General features: G+C 47.0%; 1 protein-coding gene across 1 annotated transcript in view; it reads right to left on the bottom strand.

Annotated features, from left to right (window-relative positions):
- Positions 1-21,060, bottom strand: part of UGT3A2 (UDP glycosyltransferase family 3 member A2) — a 413,230-nt gene that overhangs the window by 87,523 nt on the left and 304,647 nt on the right. Inside the window, exon 5 of the mRNA XM_069627127.1 lies at positions 19,244-19,475. Within this exon, the coding sequence (XP_069483228.1) occupies positions 19,244-19,475 (232 nt within the window). The remainder of the gene's footprint in view (positions 1-19,243; positions 19,476-21,060) is intronic.

Below are 21,060 nucleotides of genomic sequence, written 5' to 3'. Positions count from 1 at the left end.
CTAACTATACTTTCGGACTAGGGGCGGACCCCCGAGCCACCACACCTGCAGGCTTGGTCTAGCCACCAACACACAGAGCCAGTCCAACATTGGGCTGATGAGGGTAACGATTCCGCCAGCTGTGAGGAAGAACGGGTGCTGCACCAATGACTGGAACCCGGATCGCATCCAGGATTAGTATAACGGCCAAGAAGAGCTGTCACACCGGCACTGGCTCTCCTGAGGGTGCATCTAAATGGACCCAAGTAAGTCCGCCGGGGAGGAGGGAAATACCACAACACAGCTTGGTGAACTGTGTCTCTGGGCAGCGCCTCCTTACACAGCACTGGGGAACCTCGGGTGGAGGGGGAATACGCGAAGGCACACAGGTGCAAGCTGCACCCCAGTTTTAACTTTGTGGTTGGTTGGCGCTGGGTCGCACAGTGACACTAGGGGATGCTAACTGAGCGGGGGCAGCGGAACTGCAGCGAACCTGGCTGGATCCCTACTGCACTACATATAAGAAAGAGGGTCTGAAATGGCGAGAAGGGAAACACTTGGCCTGATCCTCCCATAATCACGACCCCTGTACTCAATAGAATGGCAAAGCCGAGACGGGGCCATATAAGCCCGAGAGCATAGAACACCAAAGGGAACAGGCAACAGTTTGGCACATACTAATAACCTGGGATGTAGCTTATGGAGAACCTGCGGACTGAGATCACCCACTCAGGGGAACACATGGGGTGTAGCACCGAGGGGCCACAGTGCGAACCGGACCTTAGTAACGGGCCCTGGCTCGGCCACATAAGCACCTACCCACTGACACAGCCATCCCAGTAATGCATAGAGAGAACGTTGGCATGAAAAAATCATCTGAGAAATGGAAAGGGCAGCACCGCAGCAACTGACCACTATTAGGCCACATTACACTGGTGGCACCTCTACCCTATGTTAGGCAGAATTATATGCCATACCCTTTGGGAACACCACACACAATTAAGACTACAAGTGACACTACAAATTCACCTTTGGTACAAGCCTGTACTACACAGTAAAGTGGTAGTGATGGCTGAGCAGCCAGACTTATCTCAAGAGCAAGTGAGCAGTATCAATAGTTACACAAAGGACAGCAATCACTATGATTCAAACAAACAATGACTCAAGGTTTCTGAGTAAGGGAATATACATTTATTTACACATCAGTTGTAAAACATTTCACTAAAGGAAAGCAGTTGAGAAGTCACACTCTTAATACACCGCACCACTCCCAATAGATTCTGGACAAGTTAAGCTCAAAATTAAGTGTGAGAAAAATGGCACTCCAATAATTTAAAAGGGAGGGAAAGACACAGTTAGACTAAATTTGAGCAGCACCAACAGGTAGGTAAGCAGGGCAATCTAGAAAGAGGAACTACAGTGATGGAATCAAATGAAAAGGCAACAGGACAAAAGTCTTTTGCTCAAGATCACACAGTTCAGGGTAGTTCGTGGTTAAGTCTTTGCCAAGAGTTAGTTTAAAGAGTAGAGAAGGACAAGCCCTCGGATTGGCGAAAGGTTTCACACACCTTCACCGCGGCTGGACGAAAAGAACATCTGGATTTGCACAGTACCTTTAAATGGAGACGAAGCTGTAGCTGAGGCGGACGTTCCTGGCAGGTCCTGCAGTCTCACAGTTCTTGAAGCGACTGTCGGACTGACATGAAGTAGGAAGACTGGAGGGTCCTGCACTACCCAGGGAAGAAACCAGCAGCAGAGCAAAGCAACGAATAAAAGGTGCGCTCTTTAAAACCCAAGCAGGGTTCGACCTTCCTGGCTATCCGGTTCACTGTTGCTCTGTAGAGCAAATTTGACCAGAGGAGGGAGTCCTGGCTTGCAGTTTGGGCGAACTGGTTGGTCCCACCAGCTATGGGGAAGAAGATTCCTGGTAGATCTTCTCTATCATTGGAGTCTGAAGATTTGGACCTGAAGCAGGGCTTCACCGGGCAGTTCAATCATTGTAGGGGTCCTCTTCTGTCAGCTCCTCGTCAGTTCTTTCGTTCCAGTGGCGACTCTGCCTTTCCAGCCCCAGAGACCTGCTTTTTATGCAGTTTTCCCCCCTTCACACAGCCTGGCTGTCAGTCACACAGCAGAATGGCTGTCCTGGCGGGACAGTCACCTAGCCAATCAAACAGGAGTGTGACTTAGGTTACCAAGGGTACCCACGGCAGGGGTCCTAAAACCCCTCACTCACATCCTGCCTACCCAGACTTTCAGGCACCTAAGAAGGGCTTCTGTGCAGAAGCCAGCGAAAGGACGGCGAACAAAGGAACCAAACCTGGTTTGGCGCGCAGAGTAAAACACGAGGAAGACATTTTCAAAAAGAAATGGTGAATAAAGCCAGCCGTACCCGTATAAAAAAGTATATGGTCTAGCGGGTTTAAGTTTGAGGCTACCAAGATAGCCTAAAACAATACCAAGGTTATTTAAGATAACCGAGGTAGGAAAAATAGGGCAGTTACCACTGCCTCCAGCCAAGTCTTTATGAAAAGGGAGCGAAACAGTGCTCCAAGAGAAACAGACAAAAAGGGATAAGTATTAACCCATTCCTGTACTCTATATAAGATAGTTTGTACTGGGTCTGTGGATTTAAAGAGACTAATAAAGTCAATTGCAACTTTACATGTTCTGGGAGACAGTAGTCAGTCCCAGAAAATGGAGTCTGAGTTGGGAAGTCTAAAAGACAACCCTCTGGGCCTCATTACGACCCTGGCGGTAAGGGGTTAACGCCAGCGTTAGCTGCGCCGACCCCTTACCGCCAACTACGAGGTCCCTTAGCGCCATGGCGCTTTTAACACCTGCTTTTAGCAGGTGTTAAAATCCATGGCGCTAAGGGACCATGGAGTTAATTACGCCACCGTAATTTACGGTGGCGTAATTAACGCCTTCCCCACTCCCATTATGCCCTATGGGGCAAAAATGGGAATGGGGAAGGGTAAATGGGGATTGGGGACTTACCGCCCCGCCGACCTCGGAATGGGGCGGTAAGTCCGCCAACCACCATGGCGTAAACGTAGTTTACGCCATGGTGGTAAAGTCACGGCCCAGGCGGTAACTTACCGCCTGGGTCGTAATGAGGCCCTCTGTCACTGCACTGAAGGTGCTGTGTAACACACAGTAAAAAGATGATGCATGTGGAGTAGGTGAGGCTCCACAGTCTATGAACACAAGACAAATGTTACACACAGACACAGCAAAATACATGTAAGAGTGGGAAAAAAGGCTCACACTCTTACCAGGTGAAAAAAATAAATCCTAGAAATCCAGCAAAGCAGCTGAGGGACTCAGTAGATAAGGGAAATTAGCCATTCTGGAGAATTCTCCCTAACACCCTATCAGACAGCACCCGAATGAGAACCCACCCAGACCTGGAATAGGCATGGGAACCAGCAACACTACCCCTGGGGACACTTCAGAATCATGCAAAGATGACCCACTGAAAAAGGGCACCAACAGATACTGTGTGCTGGAATAGCACGGATCCCCCAAACACCGGAAATGTCTAGAACTGGCAAAGGGAGCAAACAGCAATCAAAGTTGCATTTTGACACACCCCACAGCCAAAACCCAGCAGAACCATGGATGATTCTCCAGAGGCATGACTCCCAGCACTGCCCGAGGACCCAGCTGGAGCATTCCAGTACATTAAGGAAATGTTTTTCCCAGTTGCAAACCAGTATACAATCCTTAGACGGGAAACTGGACTCCCTCACCTGCAAAGTTGACCACATGCAGGTCCGTCTGGACAAACACGGTGCGCAATTAGATGGGGCGGAGGGGTGAGTATCAAGGGTGGAAGATGAATCCCCCTTGGTGGCCAGGGAGAAGATAGGGGTACAGAGGGTGATGAAAGAGCTCACCGACAAACAGGAGGACTTAGAATCCAGATCGTGAAGGAACAACCTCAGAATAATTGGAATTCCGGAATCGGTGGATCAAAGAAACATGGAACCCCTCGTGGAGGAGATACTGCAGGAGGCACTGGGACAAGATGGGTTTTCGGCTGTGTGTATAGTCAAAAGGGCACACTGGATTCCGAGTGGGAAGAAGCCGATCCCGGGAGCACTGTCACGCATGATCATAGCATGCATGTTGAATTACCGAGACAGAGATGTTGCCCTGCGCAAAGCACGAGAAAAGGGGATGGTGACATATAATGGGGACAAAATCAAGTTCTTCCTGGTCTTCTCGGATAAAGTGCAAGCATCGAGGAGAACATTCCAAGAAGTTAAGAAGCAGCTGCGAGACAAGGGCATACTCTGTGCCATGTTGTTTCTGGCGAAGCTGCGGATCGAACATGAAGGGCAGACTCTCTTTTTCCATACTCCTGTCCATACTCCTGGAGAGGCCACTGCTTTCCTGGAAATGCAACTGAGAAACCCCTGGTTGCGAGGGAACAACGGGTTAAGCTGCACTCAAGATGACATATCCTTTATTGATGTACAACACTAAAGCTTGAAGGGGACCAAATCCTGGCTTGGTCAGGGTAATCACAAACCCGTGCAGGTGTGACGGAGGGTCGGCTTCATAGCCACCCCTCAGGTGGAAGCTCAAGTTTGTATATGGTTGGGGGACAGGGGAAGCTGATGTGTTGGGGTATTCAGTGGGGGGAGGGAGATTGATCAAGCAATTGGTGAACTGTGCTTTTTGGTAGGAGGTTAGAGGGGAGGGAGGGCAGTACGCTGACAAATTGGGGTTGTTGATGGGGGGTAAAGAGGTACCCAGTACTTATGTATAACAATACAGGTGGGATGTAAGGCATGGTCTCAGTACACCTGGGAACACATCAGAAGGTAAAAATACCAGATGAATAGTCTCCGCGGGAAAGTATACATTCTCTTCATATCCAATGGCCATGCTTAGATTTATGTTCTGGAATGTAAGAGGACTAAACTGCTGCTCCAAAATCCAGAAAGTCCTACTATACATGCAATGCCACAATGTGGGGATCGCTTTCCTACAAGACACCCATCTAACACCAGAGATTGAGACTAAATTCGGGAGGAGCTGGGGTTGCCACAGGTACTTCTCATCATACTCATATGCCAGAGGCGTATGCACCCTCATACACAGCTCTGTGGGGTTTCACCAGACTAATGTCCTTAAATACCAAGAGGGTAGGGCACTAGTGGTTCAGGGTATTATCCAAGGGAAAACCTACACCATGGTTAACTATTATGGTCCGAAACCAGGACACAACGCAATCACTAGACTGGATAGAAATGCAGCTGGGGAAGATACCCGAGGGGGAGATAGTCTGGGCCAGTGATTTCAATGCTGTGATGGACCCCACATGAGATCGAATGGGAGGGACCCATTGCCCGGGGAGTAGGGGTATGAGCAGGTTATAGGGTATGAGCCTCATGTGGGATGTAGAACACGCTTGGAGGATGAGAAATCAGGATGCACGACAGTACACACATCACTCGGCGCCCCATAACTCAGCATAGTGGTTGGATTTTTTCTTGGTATCACGGTCCCTATTGGGGCAGATCAGCGGGGTAGAAATCGTAGCCCGCACATTGTCCGATTATGCTCCCGTACAGCTGACTATTGACTGGTCAGGACGCGAGAGAGACAGGCCTCCCTGGAGATTTAAGAGTGAGGGACTCACTGACACAGTGTTTAGAGAGGGGCTGACTGCAGCCATAGATACTTATTTTTCTAAATCAACGAGGGGTCAGTGGAATCTGCTGGGACACTGTGGGAAAGTTTTTAAATGCGTGATCAGGGGGGAATGCATATCCAGAGAACTGGGGATTATAAAGCAAATCAGAAGGGAGTTGGCCGACAAAGAGAATACTATTCGAGCAATGCAAGCGGCCACACCTACTCCATCAAATACAGAACAAGCAGGGTTATTGCAGCAGCACCAGGAATTTCGGGACTTGGCACAAATAGAAGCCAAATACATATGGGGCAGGTACGCTACTCCCCAGTACAGGGAGGGACAAACTCCAGGCCGAACATTAGCAAGGGCAACCAAGATGGATAACTTAAGGGGCAGATAACCAGCGATAGCAGATGCAAAAGGGGTGGATCAGTTCGAAGATAGAGAGATAGTCCAACAGTTTTTCCAGTTCTATAAACAAGTGTACTCTACCCAAACTTCAGCCTCTCAGGCAGAAATAGATTAATATTTAGACCAAGATGGGCTACACTGGTGCACGGGGGAGCAATGGAATTGGTTGAGCCGCCCACTGACAGTGGCAGAGGTACTAGGAGCAATCAGATCCCTACCATCTGGGAAATCACCAGAACCCAACGTATTCACGGCTGAATTCTACAAGTATTTTGCCAATTAACTCGCCCCCTACTTATTGCAGTTGTACCAGCATAGCATGGCGGAAGGACATCTGCCAGAATCCTTGAGGGAGGCGGCAGTGGTTGTGCTTCTGAAACTGGACAAGCCGGGTAATGACTGCTCCTCCTATTGCCCAATCTCACTAATTAACCTTGACAATAAGATCCTGGCCAAAATTCTAGCGACCCGACTATCGCCCTTAATGCTAACAATGGTGAGATCGGATCAAGCAGGTTTCATACCGGGCAGTCTATATGGACTCGGACGGATGTTTGGGTTGATGGCGGCATTGTCACAGGATGACGCCGAAACAGCAGCTCTGCTGGACGCCACTAAACTTTCCACTCAGTGGAGTGGCCGTTGCTGTTCTCTGTGCTGCACCAAATGGGTATGGGGGAGCAGTTTATCACCTTGGTGTCCCTGCTGTATTACAACCCGGTAGCCAAGGTGAGGGTGAATGGGCAGGCAACATCGACTATAGCACTGGAGAGGGGTACATGACACTGCTCCCCAGGTTCCTGTATTTCCTTTTAAATGCCCCTATAGTGGTAACCAGGGAATACTTTCTGGAGATGAAGTCGGCAGTGACACAATTCATTTGGGCGGGTAAACAGCCGAGGGTCTCCTGGGAAAAGTTCATAGCACCCATTCTGGAGGGGGGGCCTAGCCCTGCCAGACTTCGAAACTTATTATATTGTGGCACAGGCAGGGTTTCTTCAATACTGGTAAGGAATGTGAGGGGATCGACGGCACGTGGAGATAAAAAGGGTGATCGCAGCACCAGCACTGTTGAGGTCTGTAATTCTAACGGCACCAGGCAGGGCACACCGGAGACATACCATGGTAGACCTGACTTTCAGGGCATGGGTTCGCATGGAACATAAAACTAAAGGAGAGGCTCTCTATTCACCCATGCTCCCTATTACACACATCCTGGACATTCCTCTCACCAGTGAGATAGGGTATGTAGCGAGGATGAAAAGACTGGGAGTTACACACTTCGGGGATCTTTTTCCCAAGGGGCCGTTTATAACCCTGAAATCATTGAAAGTGAGGGGGGAATTATCCGCACTAGATAGATTCCTATATTAGAGGCTCAAGGTAACCCTGCACCAGCTGTTTTCCACCTTCCCTGAACAAACCTGGGTCTCGAACATTCTGGACAAGCTGATCCAGGGCAGTCTCGGCACTAGGGTGACATCAGGCCTATATGCCATGGCCCTCAGCTCCAGATCGAAGGCTGTGGCCTCTATCCGGAAATCATGGGAATGGACTCTGGGGTGGGAAGTCCCGGACAAAGTATGAAGGTATTGTTGTGAGATGACCAGAAAGGGGGCCAATAACACGAGATTCAAGCCCATCCACTTTAAATACCTACATCAATACTATTACACTACAGCTTGATTGAAAGAGTTTTTCCCGGAAGCCATGGGTAATGAAGAGTGGTTATGATGCGGGGTGGGGAAACAGAGCCCAAGTGTAACTCAATGGAAGGCAGATGTTCTGTATTGTAATGACATGGAAAGCAGATGGGGCACTATGACTGGGGACCGGCGCGGAGATAAGCACATGTGGGACACATAGACACAGTTTTTTATTAGACAACCCGATGATGGGGGCAGACTCCCCCGCGCCCTGAAGCAAAGTCAAGAAAGGAAAGGAACAAAGTGTGATGGACATATATGTATAATCATTCTTAAGAACCCACCTAATTGCAATGTACCGACGGAAAATGTACCTTAAGAGCATGCCTTACTACGTTGTCGAATATGACTACACCAGAATTGTATGATGTTAATTACAGAAATGTACAAGGGGGAGGGGGACGAAGCGGGTAGGTTAATGTTGGCACGTGGTGCCGGTAGTTTTTTAAAAACTAAAACTTCCAGGCTCCATACTTGAACATTTGCATGTTTTCCATGGGCTTTGTGTTAACAACAAAGACTTTTGTAACTTCTTTTTTTCTCCTTGTGGATTCTTTCTCTCCAATTATTGTTGGGGCACATATTTATCTGTGCTGGCTTACCACTTCACTCTTCAGTCGTCTCTTTGGACTACAATAAGGAGTGCCATCCATACAGTCCAGTAATACCATCCATCTAACCATCATTTACCACTGTTTTTTTTCCGACCATTGGCTTTTTCCCCAGAACCTGGGCTGCGCAGGGGAGATGTCACTTTTGTTGTGGTAGTACTTCATCAGACAAAAGTGGCGATTTCCCGGAACAGACCCTACCTCTTCAAGAAGCAGACGGGAACACCGGAGGAATCAATTGCTGAATTTTCTGCTTCGGACGCCTTGACCAATGAAAGTGATTCAGAGACCCAGGTGAGATCTGCCCAAATTGACGGAGTGTGACATGTCTGTTCCTTAGTTGTATTCACGACAGACGCCGGTTCATATTTTGGGAAGAGATGTGATGACAGAACTTAACATGACGATTTAATTTACTGATCAAGTGATAGTGTGTTCCCCTTGAGGAATACACTATTTAAACGTGGGCAAATTTATACTGGTGTTCAAAGGGCAAGTGGCTCTGCGAGGTGTTCCAGTAAATCCATAGGTTTTTCTATATGGAGTGAGCATTCTACCAACATGGCTATCTGCCTTAGTGGGAAAAACTGTGAGGATACCTGAGTTCTTGTTAAGACCACGAATACCTATGGACGAAGAGGGGGGACAGACGATCCCCATAGAATTAGAAGCAGCCATACTATGAAGGGAAATGGTAATGCTCGAAGGAGTAGATGATGATGAGGGTAGACCATGGAGAACAGTAATAGCTCTGGAGGAAGGGTACAGATTGACTGACATAACTGATGACGACATGTTTAGGGAAGATCAAACAGACAATGAAGTGATGTTCTTTATGAGCATCACATACTGGATAAGAATAGAAAAGAGGAAAGTCCCACAGCGAATGGCAGCGTCCAGCATATTTTCAGGAAGACTTGGTGAAGTTATCAAGTGTCCTTTGGACCACAGGAGTTTATGATGTAGGTTTATTAAAGGGAATTGGGGAAGTTAATATAAAGCTGAAGCCAGGAGCAATTTTACCTCGAGCAAGACAGTACCCCATGTCTCGAGAGGCTAATGAAGGTATAGTTCAGACCATTTCAGCACTGATAAAACATGGGATTCTGGTGCCATTGGAATCGTCGTGTAACATTGTGTTGTATCCGATAAAAATATCTAAAGGAGGATTGTGGAGATTTATACAAGATATGGGATCGATTGACCAGATTGTAGAGGCAGAGTTTCCTTTGGTTCCTAACCCGGCGACGATACTGTGTGGTATCCCAGTGGAAGCTCGAAATGTCACCGTGATCGATTTAAAAAATGTGGTTTTTTTCTATCCCGTTGCACAAGGATTCACAAGGATTCACAAGACTTGACGTAATTTATGTTCCGCCAAACTCGACTGAAACAAACTCGTTTGCCCCGGGGTAATGTGAGACCCCATCGATCTTTAACAGAGTCCTACAGATGGATTTAGATAATATTGATCTTAAGAGTGCGGTGATACAATACGTCAATGACATTTTAATGTGTAGCACCACGGAAGATGAGTACAGATAAGATTCTATTCAGTAAATGACTATTCTAGCAGATAAGGGATATAAGGTAGACAAGGAGAAGTTACAATACTGCCAAGAAGAAGTGTTATACATAGGGCAGCTGATTTCACATGAAGGAAAAAAGGTGACACCTGAGAGATCTGAGGCGATTATGAAAACCGCAAAGCGAAATTCAGTGAAACAGAGGAACATTTTCTGGGGTAATGCAACTATGTTAGAGCCTGAGAGTTTGATTACAGTAGATATACGAGACCCCTGTTGCAAGCTTTAAAGAAAGCACAAGTGGATAAAGTAAAAATAGAAGGAACTGAGGAAATGGAGGAAGGGTTTGAGGAGTGGAAAAAAGCAATTTGTACAGCCTCTGTTTTAATAATGCCCAATTAGGCTAAGGAATATTATTTGATAGTCATGACAGCAGTGCTTACACCAAGAACTACATTGGGGGTACAAGCCTTTAGCATATTACAGTGGCATTTTAGACCCAGTTATGAGAGAACACTTCCCTTGCGAACAGTCATTGGCAGCTGCCGCGTTTGCAATTGAAAAGTCTACAAGTATTGTTATGGGCTGCTCTATGACCCTTTTCGTGGAGCTTGCTCTGTTTTACAGAAATCCAAAGGCACATTGATATCCCAAAGAGCATCAGCTTTTGAGGTAATGATTTCTAATCCAACGATTAAAATTATAAAATGTAAAATAGTGAATCCTGCCACATTTATAGCTGAGCCAGTAAAAAAAGGCGATCATGTGCATGACTGTGCTAATTGTGTTGAATTTTATTATGATATACCCAGAGTAAAGGAAAATCCTCTATATTGATGGTTCTTCAAAAAATGTATCAGACTAGTGGGGAAAGGCATTCAGGTGTAGCAGTGGTGAGGCATAAATTAAATGGAGAATTTGAAGTTGTAGCAAGTGCAAGACTACCGTATCACTTTTCAACGAAAGCAGCAGAATTAGTAGCGCTCATTGTCACACTCGAAAAACATGAAGGCCAGGAAGTGACGGTGTACAGTGGCTCCGCCTACATGATGTTAACCGTACACGCATGACTACCACGTTGGAAAAGGAGGGGCTACCTCTGTGTGGATGGCACTCCAGTGCAACATGCATCCTTATTGGAGAGGCTTACCAAGGCTCTACAACTCCCAGTTGCTATAGCAGTCCTTAAATGCACAGCGCACACTCAGAAAATAGATTTTATCTCTTGCAGGAACGCAGCTGCAGATGAAGAAGCCGAAAGGGTAGCATATTCTCCAGATATTTTGAGTTTTGATACTGAGAATGTTAAAGACAAAGTAGTTACAACCATATTGTTGCAAGAAGGGTTTAATAAATTGTCGATAACCCAATTAATGGAGATTCAAGGGAGTGCACCACAGGAGGAGCAGGAGTTATGGAAACAAAGGGGGGTGTTCTTTATCCCCCACTGAAGCACTATGGTGACAAGATAGCCCTGGAAAGCCGGTGATGCCAATAGCATTATCAAAGGTCACGCTTGAACAGCTGCATTACCCTGTGCATGTAACTAGGGAGAGTCTTGCTGCTACGATTGCGGAAGACTGGTTCATTCTGCATTTGTTGAAACATGTTGCACTATTTATGCTAAACTGCATCGTGTTTCAAAGGTTTACTGCTGGGCATACACTGAGAACAATTAGAGGGGTAATGCCTCAACCGAATGGTCAGTTTCAGCATTTTCATATCGACTATGTCGATATACCACAGGTACGTAATGGATATAGGTATCTATTAGTGGTAGTGTGTTCCTTCTCTAGGTTGATCGAGGCAGGTCTGTGAACACACCCTGATGCCACTTGCGCAGCAAAGTTTTTATTGCACAAAGTCTTTCTGAAATGAGGTGTGTGTGAAGTGCTGAGACCCGACAATGGGCTGCATTTTGTTAATGAGCTATTCAAATAAATAGTGCTTCTATTGAATATTAGACACATGTTTTCTTCTGCTTATCACCTGCAAACAAACAGATTATGCGAGAGACTCAACGGCCTCCTTAAAGAAAGGATTGCCAAGATTAAATTGACTTTGAAGAAGGTATGGCTATATTGCTTGCCCTTAGCTTTATATGCCCTTCGGAATCAGCCAGGATCAGACCATCACCTCACCCATCATGAGCTAATATCAGAGTGATGCATGAGAACGCCTCTTACAGCTCCGTCTAGGAGTATAAGTGATGCCCAGAGTGTAGCTAAAACTTTAGGTGATGAATTGCATGACTAGCTCGTACCCCTATTCTGTAACCTCCGGGTACTGCTACTTTGTTGTTACTATCTATGTTACTTGCATCTGTAATGGTATACTGTATCACCCTGTCTGTAACCTGAACTGTCCTCTCTGTAACTTGCTACTGCCTACCAAACATGCGCCCGCAAGCCTTTGGGCAAGGAGCGCAATACAAATAAATAAATACAAATACAAAAATATTTGACATGTATGACCTCTAGCATCCCTCTCATTTCAGATCAAGTCAAGCGCCAGGGGGGTCGGTCTCAGAATACAGATGAAGACAATTCAACAACCAAGCCAAGTGAACTTCTATCGGCACCTAAGTTATATGTTGGTGACCATATCCTGATCAAAAACTTTACAAGAAAGTGGAATGAACCACGTTTTAATGCCCCCGTTGCATTGAAAATATAACTCCTTCAGCTGTGAAGGTCAAAGGAAGACGAGCTTGGCTTCACTTAGGTAATGTAAAAGTCTATAAAGGTGAGACCCTCCCTCCCACTGTTGCTGATCCAGTAGCATGACAAGAAGAATTATTTCTGCGTGTGCAGACTCGATCGAAGAAGAAGGATGACAAAGCAATGACTTGTGAATGATACAGATTTAGCTTGGACTAGAATTCAGAGGACACTCCTTATAGATATTTTAGCAGGAGTGCAAGGACTTGCTGAGAATTTTAGTAGACCAACAATGAACTTTAGAAACAAATTGAAGAATCAAATGTATGCCTAAACATCAGTTCTTGATTAGAAATTGGAAACAAGATCACTATCCAGATTCATTTCGTGGTACATCCATGTTCTAAGCAGTTAACCCTATGTTACTTACTGATAGTGATGTGCATAGGCGTGTGCTTGCTGTTTTTGTATTTATACTTCAAGCTTATCCTGCTCTTGTCAGATGAGACATTGATATTCACACTTTTTTTTTACAGGATCCTAAGAATGGCCCTGTGATTAGAAGGCTGCAAATTGCTATTATTTAGCACATTTTACAATTGCAGGTGTAAAGAAATTTGATAAATTGTATTATTCATGAGAAGTTTGGTAGCTGGCACGGTTCTAGAGAATGAACAAGTGCAACGAGTACCAAGATGGTGCAAAAGGTGGATGTCAATGTTTTGGTGCATGCTGTATGCCTGCACGATTACACTCTTTGGGCCTCATTCCGAGTCCAGCGGTAACCCTGCCGGTGCTACCTGCGGGTTGCTGCTGGACTCGGAATGAATTACCAGCGCCTGACTTCCTGGTGCCACTGGGCTATTCCAAGTCTGGCGGCTGAGAAGTCAGGCACCGGCAATTTCGTTAATCCCCATTACCATAGAGTCCTGTGGGACTGTGGGACTCTAGGGGAATGGGCACATGGGAGCACTGGCACTGTTAAGAACAGTGCCGGTACTCCTGTGACAAGTCTGCCTACCATGGCCACTGCGCCCGACAGGGTCAGAATTGTCAGGCACAGCGGCTCCAGCAGGCAGACTTGTATTTTGCCAGTCTGGAAACAACAGTGCTGGTAGTCTTACAGGTACCGTTGTTTCTGGACCGGCAAACTGATAATGAGGCCCGTTGTCTTTCTATTCCTTCTTTTTCACGGTCTCTATGATACTAGTACTCCCACTGAGGCAGAGGCCTCTATGACTCTCCCCTCTACAGGAACTGCTTTTGATTTGCTTACTTCCACTGAGGTAGAGGCTCCTATTGTTCTCCCCACTGTGAGAACTGTTTTGATTTGCTTCATAAGTATTATACAATCTTTACATTTGTGAGACATAAGAGAAGTGCAGAGAAGATAATGAGGGAATAAATACCTATCTAGACAATGCAGCACACTTGGGTAATAACATGTGATATCAGCACATGAGAAAGGTGGGTGAGAGAACGTCTAAGGAGAGTTGCTATGCCTGCGCTCTCATACCATATGCCATGAATACAGTACGAACTTTCATCTCCAGAGAAGCCCCAGAACATGATGCCAGGTGCCTTGTTCATCTTGCAGCATGCATGACCAGAGGACAATGCCAGGGAAGTTGGGCCACTTTGTGATGGAGGTCAAAATGGTTGTTTCCATACCAGGATGATTATATCAATACTACACAGATGGAAAAGGAACCTGAATGGAAGAGCAAGATGCTTACGTATCCTGCGACAGGACAGGACAGGGCGAGGTAGTCATTGAAGAGATGAAGAGAATTAACTGCCCTGATAGAACAGAAGTAGCTGGATGGCCTGGATGTTGGGAACAAACTCAAGTCTTGGTCTATGGTCTAGTGAAATCTAAGAAGGGATGGTAAGGGCTGATGTCCTGCACAGCTCATCTTCCAAAGTCAGAATATGTATAAGAGGTGCAGAGAGTGAACGACGGATGTTTGAAGTCATGGGCTCAGCATCCCAAACTATTGACATGGGTAGAAGATGAATCGGGTCCAAAGGTTGTGATCCCATTGGCGAATGCAACATTGTGCTTCCGAAGACAAGGAAACAATCATGTGGGAGACAACATAGGCTGCAAAACTACGGTTGATGTTTCCAGGATGGGAGCAGGGACAGTCGTCCTGACGGCTCGATATTGGACTTGTGGGCCTAGGGCCTACATTAAGCTGCCCAAGGATTGGGGAGAAACGTGTTCCTTGGTGCTCATCCATGTTCCAGCATTGGTGATTCCTACTTTTCAGCTAAGTCAATAGAAGCATTATGGCCTCAAATACTTCCATTGACTTAGCTGAAATGCTCATAAAGAATGGTCTTTATGAGCACAGGTTGTTCAGCAAGACTGCTTCAATGTTTACGACTATCTTCATGCCTGGGATCCAGACGATGGCCAATGCCAAATGGTTGCAAATTACCAGATGGGAGCTCCTGAAGACAATCAACACCACCATAAAGGGATTCAATGCTCTCAAGGAAGAGCTGAGGGCCATACGACTAATGACCCTGCAGAACAGATATGTCCTTGACATGATCACAGCAATGGAAGGAGGAGTTTGCGTCAAAATCGAGCTATCATGTTGCACGTTCATATCTTCTCACGATGACGAGAATGGGACCTTCACAGAGGCCATAACGCTGATGACGAACCTGCATAACCAGATGAAACACGCAACAGAGGACATTGCAGATGACCGTTGATTTGCTTCCATATTCTCATGGATTCCGCAGTGGATGGAAAACATCTTCAAGTTTCTTGGAGTGATATTGGTCATGGTGATGTTTGGATTCTGTGTGATCAAGGTAATAATCGCCCAGTGCAAGAAGCCGGCAAAGAAAACAGTAGGAATGAATATCATTATCGATGTCGAATCAGGATTTGGATCCAAGGAATTGGCAGATAAAGATGTAGAAAATATATAGAGGCTAGCATCGTAGCACCTGAAGGAACAAAGTTCCTGTATCCAAAGAATCATAAGAAGTACATAGGATGGTGGGTCTATTGTAATCCAAATTGACAGGGCAGCTACATGACCTGGAGTGAGGATGAACATATTAAATCAGTTGGCACCCTGAGGGGGGTGACGAAGATCTGGATTCCAAAGAAGCACTTCTTCAAGAGAAAATATCAAGATGTGGAGACAACTGAGGAGGTGGTTGAGGACTCGACCATAGGGGGGATGTAGAGGAGCAGTTACATGCCTCTGCAGGAAATCCTGCCCCCTACCTCCTGTATGTTGGAAGCCTGAGATTGTGCCATGTTTGACACCAGCAGTTGTGACCATACCACAGTGAATATTCAAGAGAATATACCCATTGAGAAAGCCCTATCAAATGTATTCCCGAAGTGATGACAATCTGAGGGGGGAAGTCCCTGAAGGAATATGAGAACAAGTGAAAGAGGAGCTGGGGACGTCATGAGAAATGAGTGACACCTGAGATACTGGTTGAAGAAAATGTGTGGATCTTATAGAAGCTGATGCCCAAGTTAAGAATTGAGTAATCTTTCATATGTGAAATGAAGATTGCACGTGTGTGACGCACTGCCGAAAATGCAAGCCGTTCAATAACTGTACAGATGCAGCAATGCAAGTAGATTAAGCTATTTTAGAAGTTGACTATACGTAGTAGACATACTGCAGGCGAAGTCGCCATTGTATAGAAGCTGGACATCGGTGTCATGAATTTAGTAAGCCCCGGACTCATGGAGAGGAAAGGTTGAGAACTGTGTCACAGAAAGAATTAGCTGAGATTGTGGATACGAATGGCGAGGCTGTTTGGCCTAGTGTCAAAGTCAAAGCAGCCAAGGCTGGTTATCTATTCTTGAAGGCGGTGAACGTGAGAAGCTGAATCATCCCTTGTTAAGGTGCAAAGAAAGAACATCAAACGTGCCAAGTGTTTTTCATTTAAGGAATTTAAATGCTGCAAAATGGACCAAATCGTGGTCTCCTATCAATTGAGCCAAGGACGAAAATAGAGTTGAGCTTGAAGTCCTAGAACAGCGATAGTGCATGCTCGCACTCCCTTATATTCCCAGAGATAAGACTACTTGGCAAGGCCAAGTTCAAAGACCATCTTCATGGCAGAAGGCATGGGTGATGAGAGACATTGGGCTAATTGTGTGGGGAGGTAAATTCAAGTCCACCTCCTGGCACCTGGGTCTGAGCTTACGTGCTGCTAAGTGAACCGAATATTCCAGACATGGCACGAGCGTGCCAACCAATTATAGAGGGCCATATAACGAAGGGCCTTATAGTTTGAGAGCCAATGATATACTGTGTACTTAATAGTGTTGAAGATGACATGTTTTAGAGGAAGGCATAATTTGTCTACCTGACAGTAGATATCCAATCACAATCCTACCCCTTATAGAAAGTATACTTAGATTTTTCCACAATCCCTCATAGGTTTTTCTCCTTTGCCACGTAGTATGACATCACGTCTGATGTATTTTTTTGTATAAAAAGTTGGTTTTATGTGAAATGTACCGAGAGTTCGAGCGAACGTCTGTTGATGTCCGTTGTAACTCTCTGTTTTAGACAATGGATAGTGAAAGAGTAACATTTGCCATCTTCCTGAGTTGGTTTGATTATTTGGTGTCGGAGTTATTCTACATCCCCATCCATTGCATGCACAATATCCAAAAGGCCCTACGCTCACACCCTACCTCACTCTCTCTCACCACACCCAACCTACCCCACCCTACCCCACTCTCTACCCCCAGCCACTCTCCGTACATCGACTCTATCTACCCCACCCAACTCCATTCTCTCTATCCCCACCCACCCTGCCCCTCTCACTACGTCACCCACCCAATCACCACTCTTTCTACCCCATCCTTTCTATCCCATCCTATTCAACTGCCACTCTCGACCCCACCCATTCCACCCACTTCTTGTAGCCCCACCCCAATCTCTCCACTCCCACACACTCACCCACCCCAACTCTCCCTACCCCCACTCCCTACCTTCACCCATCCACTGTAGCCCCTCTTTCAACCCCACCCCATTCCCATGCTACCCCACTCTTCCTACAATCACCCACCCTACCGCCCACCAGTCTCTCTACCCCTTCCCTCCCTACCCCATTCTCTGTACCTTCACCCAACCTACCCCATTCTCTCCAAATCCACCCATGCCCATTATATCTACCCCCTCCTTCCTACCCTACCTCCACTCTCTACCCCACCCACCCTACCCCCACTCTCTCTACCCCCACTCTCTATCCCCCACCCACCCAGCCACCACTCTATCCCCCACCCACCCAACCACCACTCTCTATCCCCCACCCACCATTCCCCACCCAAAACTCTTTAAAACACAACTCTCTCTGACCCCCCACTAACACTACCCGGCTCTCTATCTCCACCTATGCTACCAACTCCATCTCTCCCCAACCACCCAACTCTACCCTCTCTACCCCAACCCACCCAAGCCCCTCTCTCCCTATCCCCACTGCCACCCTACCCCCACACTACACAAACTTCAGTACACTGCAACGACAAAACAAACCACACATAGCTTCGCACAACAGCACACGACGGCTACCAACTGGAAAGCACCCCCAAGCTCAGCGAACTGTGTTAACCAAACTGAAGCTGCCAAAAGCACATCACTGGTCTCTTGCACTTATCCCGCTCGTTCCCACTAACTCACACCCACCCCCTTTCCTTTTCAGATCCGCCAGAGCGCCAGGGTCCACTCCGGTGGTGATAAAGCACGGTACAAATATCCTTTAACATTAGCATTTAAAATTAACACTACCTCCACTCCTTCTACCCCCAAACGCCCAACCCCCACTCTTTCAACCCCATCCTTTATATCCCCACCTACTGAACCTACACTCACTCACCCTATCTCCACTCCCTCTACTTCCACTCACCCAACCTACACACACTCTCTCTACCACCAACCACCCCCACCAACCCACCCACTTTCTCTCTACCCCATCCACCCTACCCCCTCTATCTCTACCACCACCCATCCTACCCCACTCTCTCTACCCCCACCCACCCTTCCCTGAGGCTCTCTACCCCCACCAACCCACCCCCTCTTTCTACCCCATCCACCAGCCCTACCCAAATTCTGTCTACCGCCACACATCCTACCCCCATTTCTCTACTGAACCCTAACCCCTCTCTCTTTACCAGACCATGCACCCTATCCCCTCTCTGTAGCCCCATCCCCCTTACTCCCTCTATTCCCCCTCCCACCTTACACCCTCTCACGACTCCCTCTCATCCTTCCTCTCTCACTCACTTCTTTATTGCTTACCCTCTCACTCTAACCCTTTCCAATTTTACCTCTTGCTCATCATCAATTGTAACCTCTATCAATAGCTTCCTACCTTGCTCTACTCCCCTGCTCATTCTATTGCACACCAGCACCCCCTATCGATCCCCCTGTAAAACTTGGCACTCTCCTCCTTGCACCCTGGCACCTATAAATGCAACGAACAGCAGTAAAAGCCAAATGCCAATGCTTGTTTTCCTGTAGTGAAGGGATGCACTCGTGCCAATCTGCATGAGACATCTAACTCTCAAACATAGTAATAGGTAGTGTCCTACTAAACCGTCTAAACTAAGCCCATGATGGCTTTGTAAACAGATCATTATGGCGGTCAGTGCAGCCTGGCCTCAGGGAATACCCTGTCCATTTGGTCATGCGATTCTTACCCAGCAGGTCATTCTGGGGTATCCAGTCCAATATTCTGACATTGGGTGCTAATTCCAGCTCTGCTGGCCACTTGGAGCCTTGGTACCTCCAAATCACTTTTTGAGGCATGCGTGCCAAGCCTGCGTTCATCTCCCGTAGTAGCGTTGGTCGCTGGACCGAAGACAGCATTGAGCCCAATGTAATGACGATGAACCCGGCATCGCCGGAAGTTGCAATAAACTCTTCCAGTTCCTAGGAGAGATAGAGAACAGAGTCAAACATACCTTAGCACCTCATTTATGGTGGTTTGTGTGAATTCTGCAAAGTCATATTATCTGCATAATACAAGTGGTCTTGTGACATGCCCGGCACACTTATATGATATCATGGCCAAATAATGATCACCTGTGCTATAAAGGAAAGAGGAGCGAACCCTAACCAAGTGTGCAGAGATCAGGAAGGAACGGGTTCACTGACAGCGAAACAACAGATTGCATAAATAGCAGGTGCGAATAGTGTCAGCGTTGGTCTCCTACACAGGTATTAAGTGCGGCTTATGCCGGGAAAAAGTAGGCACTTCATGCACACTTTACATGGCATTTGCAAAAAGGACTTGAACGCAATTCACAGGTTATGGCTGTGGGGCAAACATAGGTTTTGCAAAACGTTACACACATGTTTTGGTGGTGGCCTCTGACTGACTAACGATTATAGGACACTAAATAAAATAAAAAACTGTTCGATTGATCTTTTTGCGCCAACATCTAGGTCTGGAGTAAACTCTGGGCGAGGGGAATATGGAACTGATTTGGCAGACTCGCACCTCGGATCACGTGACGCTTCTCCCTCCTCAAGACGCTGCCAAGCATAATCTTATCTCGGAGCAACCCGGGGACGCTCCGCTTGCAGCATTGTTACATTTCCGCCTCGGCGTTCATACTTTTTCTTAGTAAACATTAGTCCGGATGTGAGAAATGAAGCAAGTATTGAGTTATTTATGTAAAGCAATGTATGCTTGAAAGTGGGCGTGTGGGGCTTCCTATTACATTAGCGTTAGAGTGTTGCTGTCTTTATATGTGTAGCTTGTTAGCTTGTCTCTCAAAGTTGTGTTGCCGTTAATGATTAGTGACGGCTGTGTTTGCTTTAGAGATGTCACTGACTTGCCCCTCAGACTTGGCAGGTGTGCATGCAGCCTGCGAACATAGGCTCGCCAGCTCGTCCAGAATCCATCCTCCCACACACAGTTCGCCCCAACGCACCATTGCCTTTCATTCCACGTGCACATCTGCTACTTGCAATCATTACATACACTACGTACAGAATACAAAAACTATCTCAGTCGGGAAAAGATCCGCGGCTGCGCTAATGTCGGGACTGTCAGGACTCGGGGCTAGCTAACCTTTTGCTTGTAGCCCCCGAGCTTCTATCCGGGGCTACAACCAAAAGACCTGGAGCTATAGCTCCCTAAGCCACCCCCTAGCAACGCCCCTGCAGTGTTCATAATACTCATATTTGCGTTTTATTTATAGCACCCATCACACAATGGGTGCTATAAATACACACACACACCTCGCGCTCTGCCTCCGGGCTACCATCTGGGCTTCATTCGCCCGCCTGTCGGGCCGCCTCACCCTGGCCTCTGGCACTCTCCTGAGCTCACCACCTGCAGGAGCCACTGCCTTACGACCGCTTGCTGGGCCGCCTCGCCCTTCCTAGGACTGCGCGTATTGCTGAGCCCCTCGCCGGAACCACCAGTGTCTGGGTGCTGTTAGCGCCCTCGAGCTCTGTCTCCGGGCCGCCTTCTGGACTTCATTTGCCTGCCCGCTGGGCCACCTCA

Source organism: Ambystoma mexicanum, chromosome 6p (assembly GCF_040938575.1).
Source record: "Ambystoma mexicanum isolate Mex_15411 chromosome 6p, UKY_AmexF1_1, whole genome shotgun sequence".
In the NCBI taxonomy this organism is placed as follows: domain Eukaryota; kingdom Metazoa; phylum Chordata; class Amphibia; order Caudata; family Ambystomatidae; genus Ambystoma; species Ambystoma mexicanum.
This window is presented reverse-complemented; position numbering and strand designations above follow the sequence as displayed.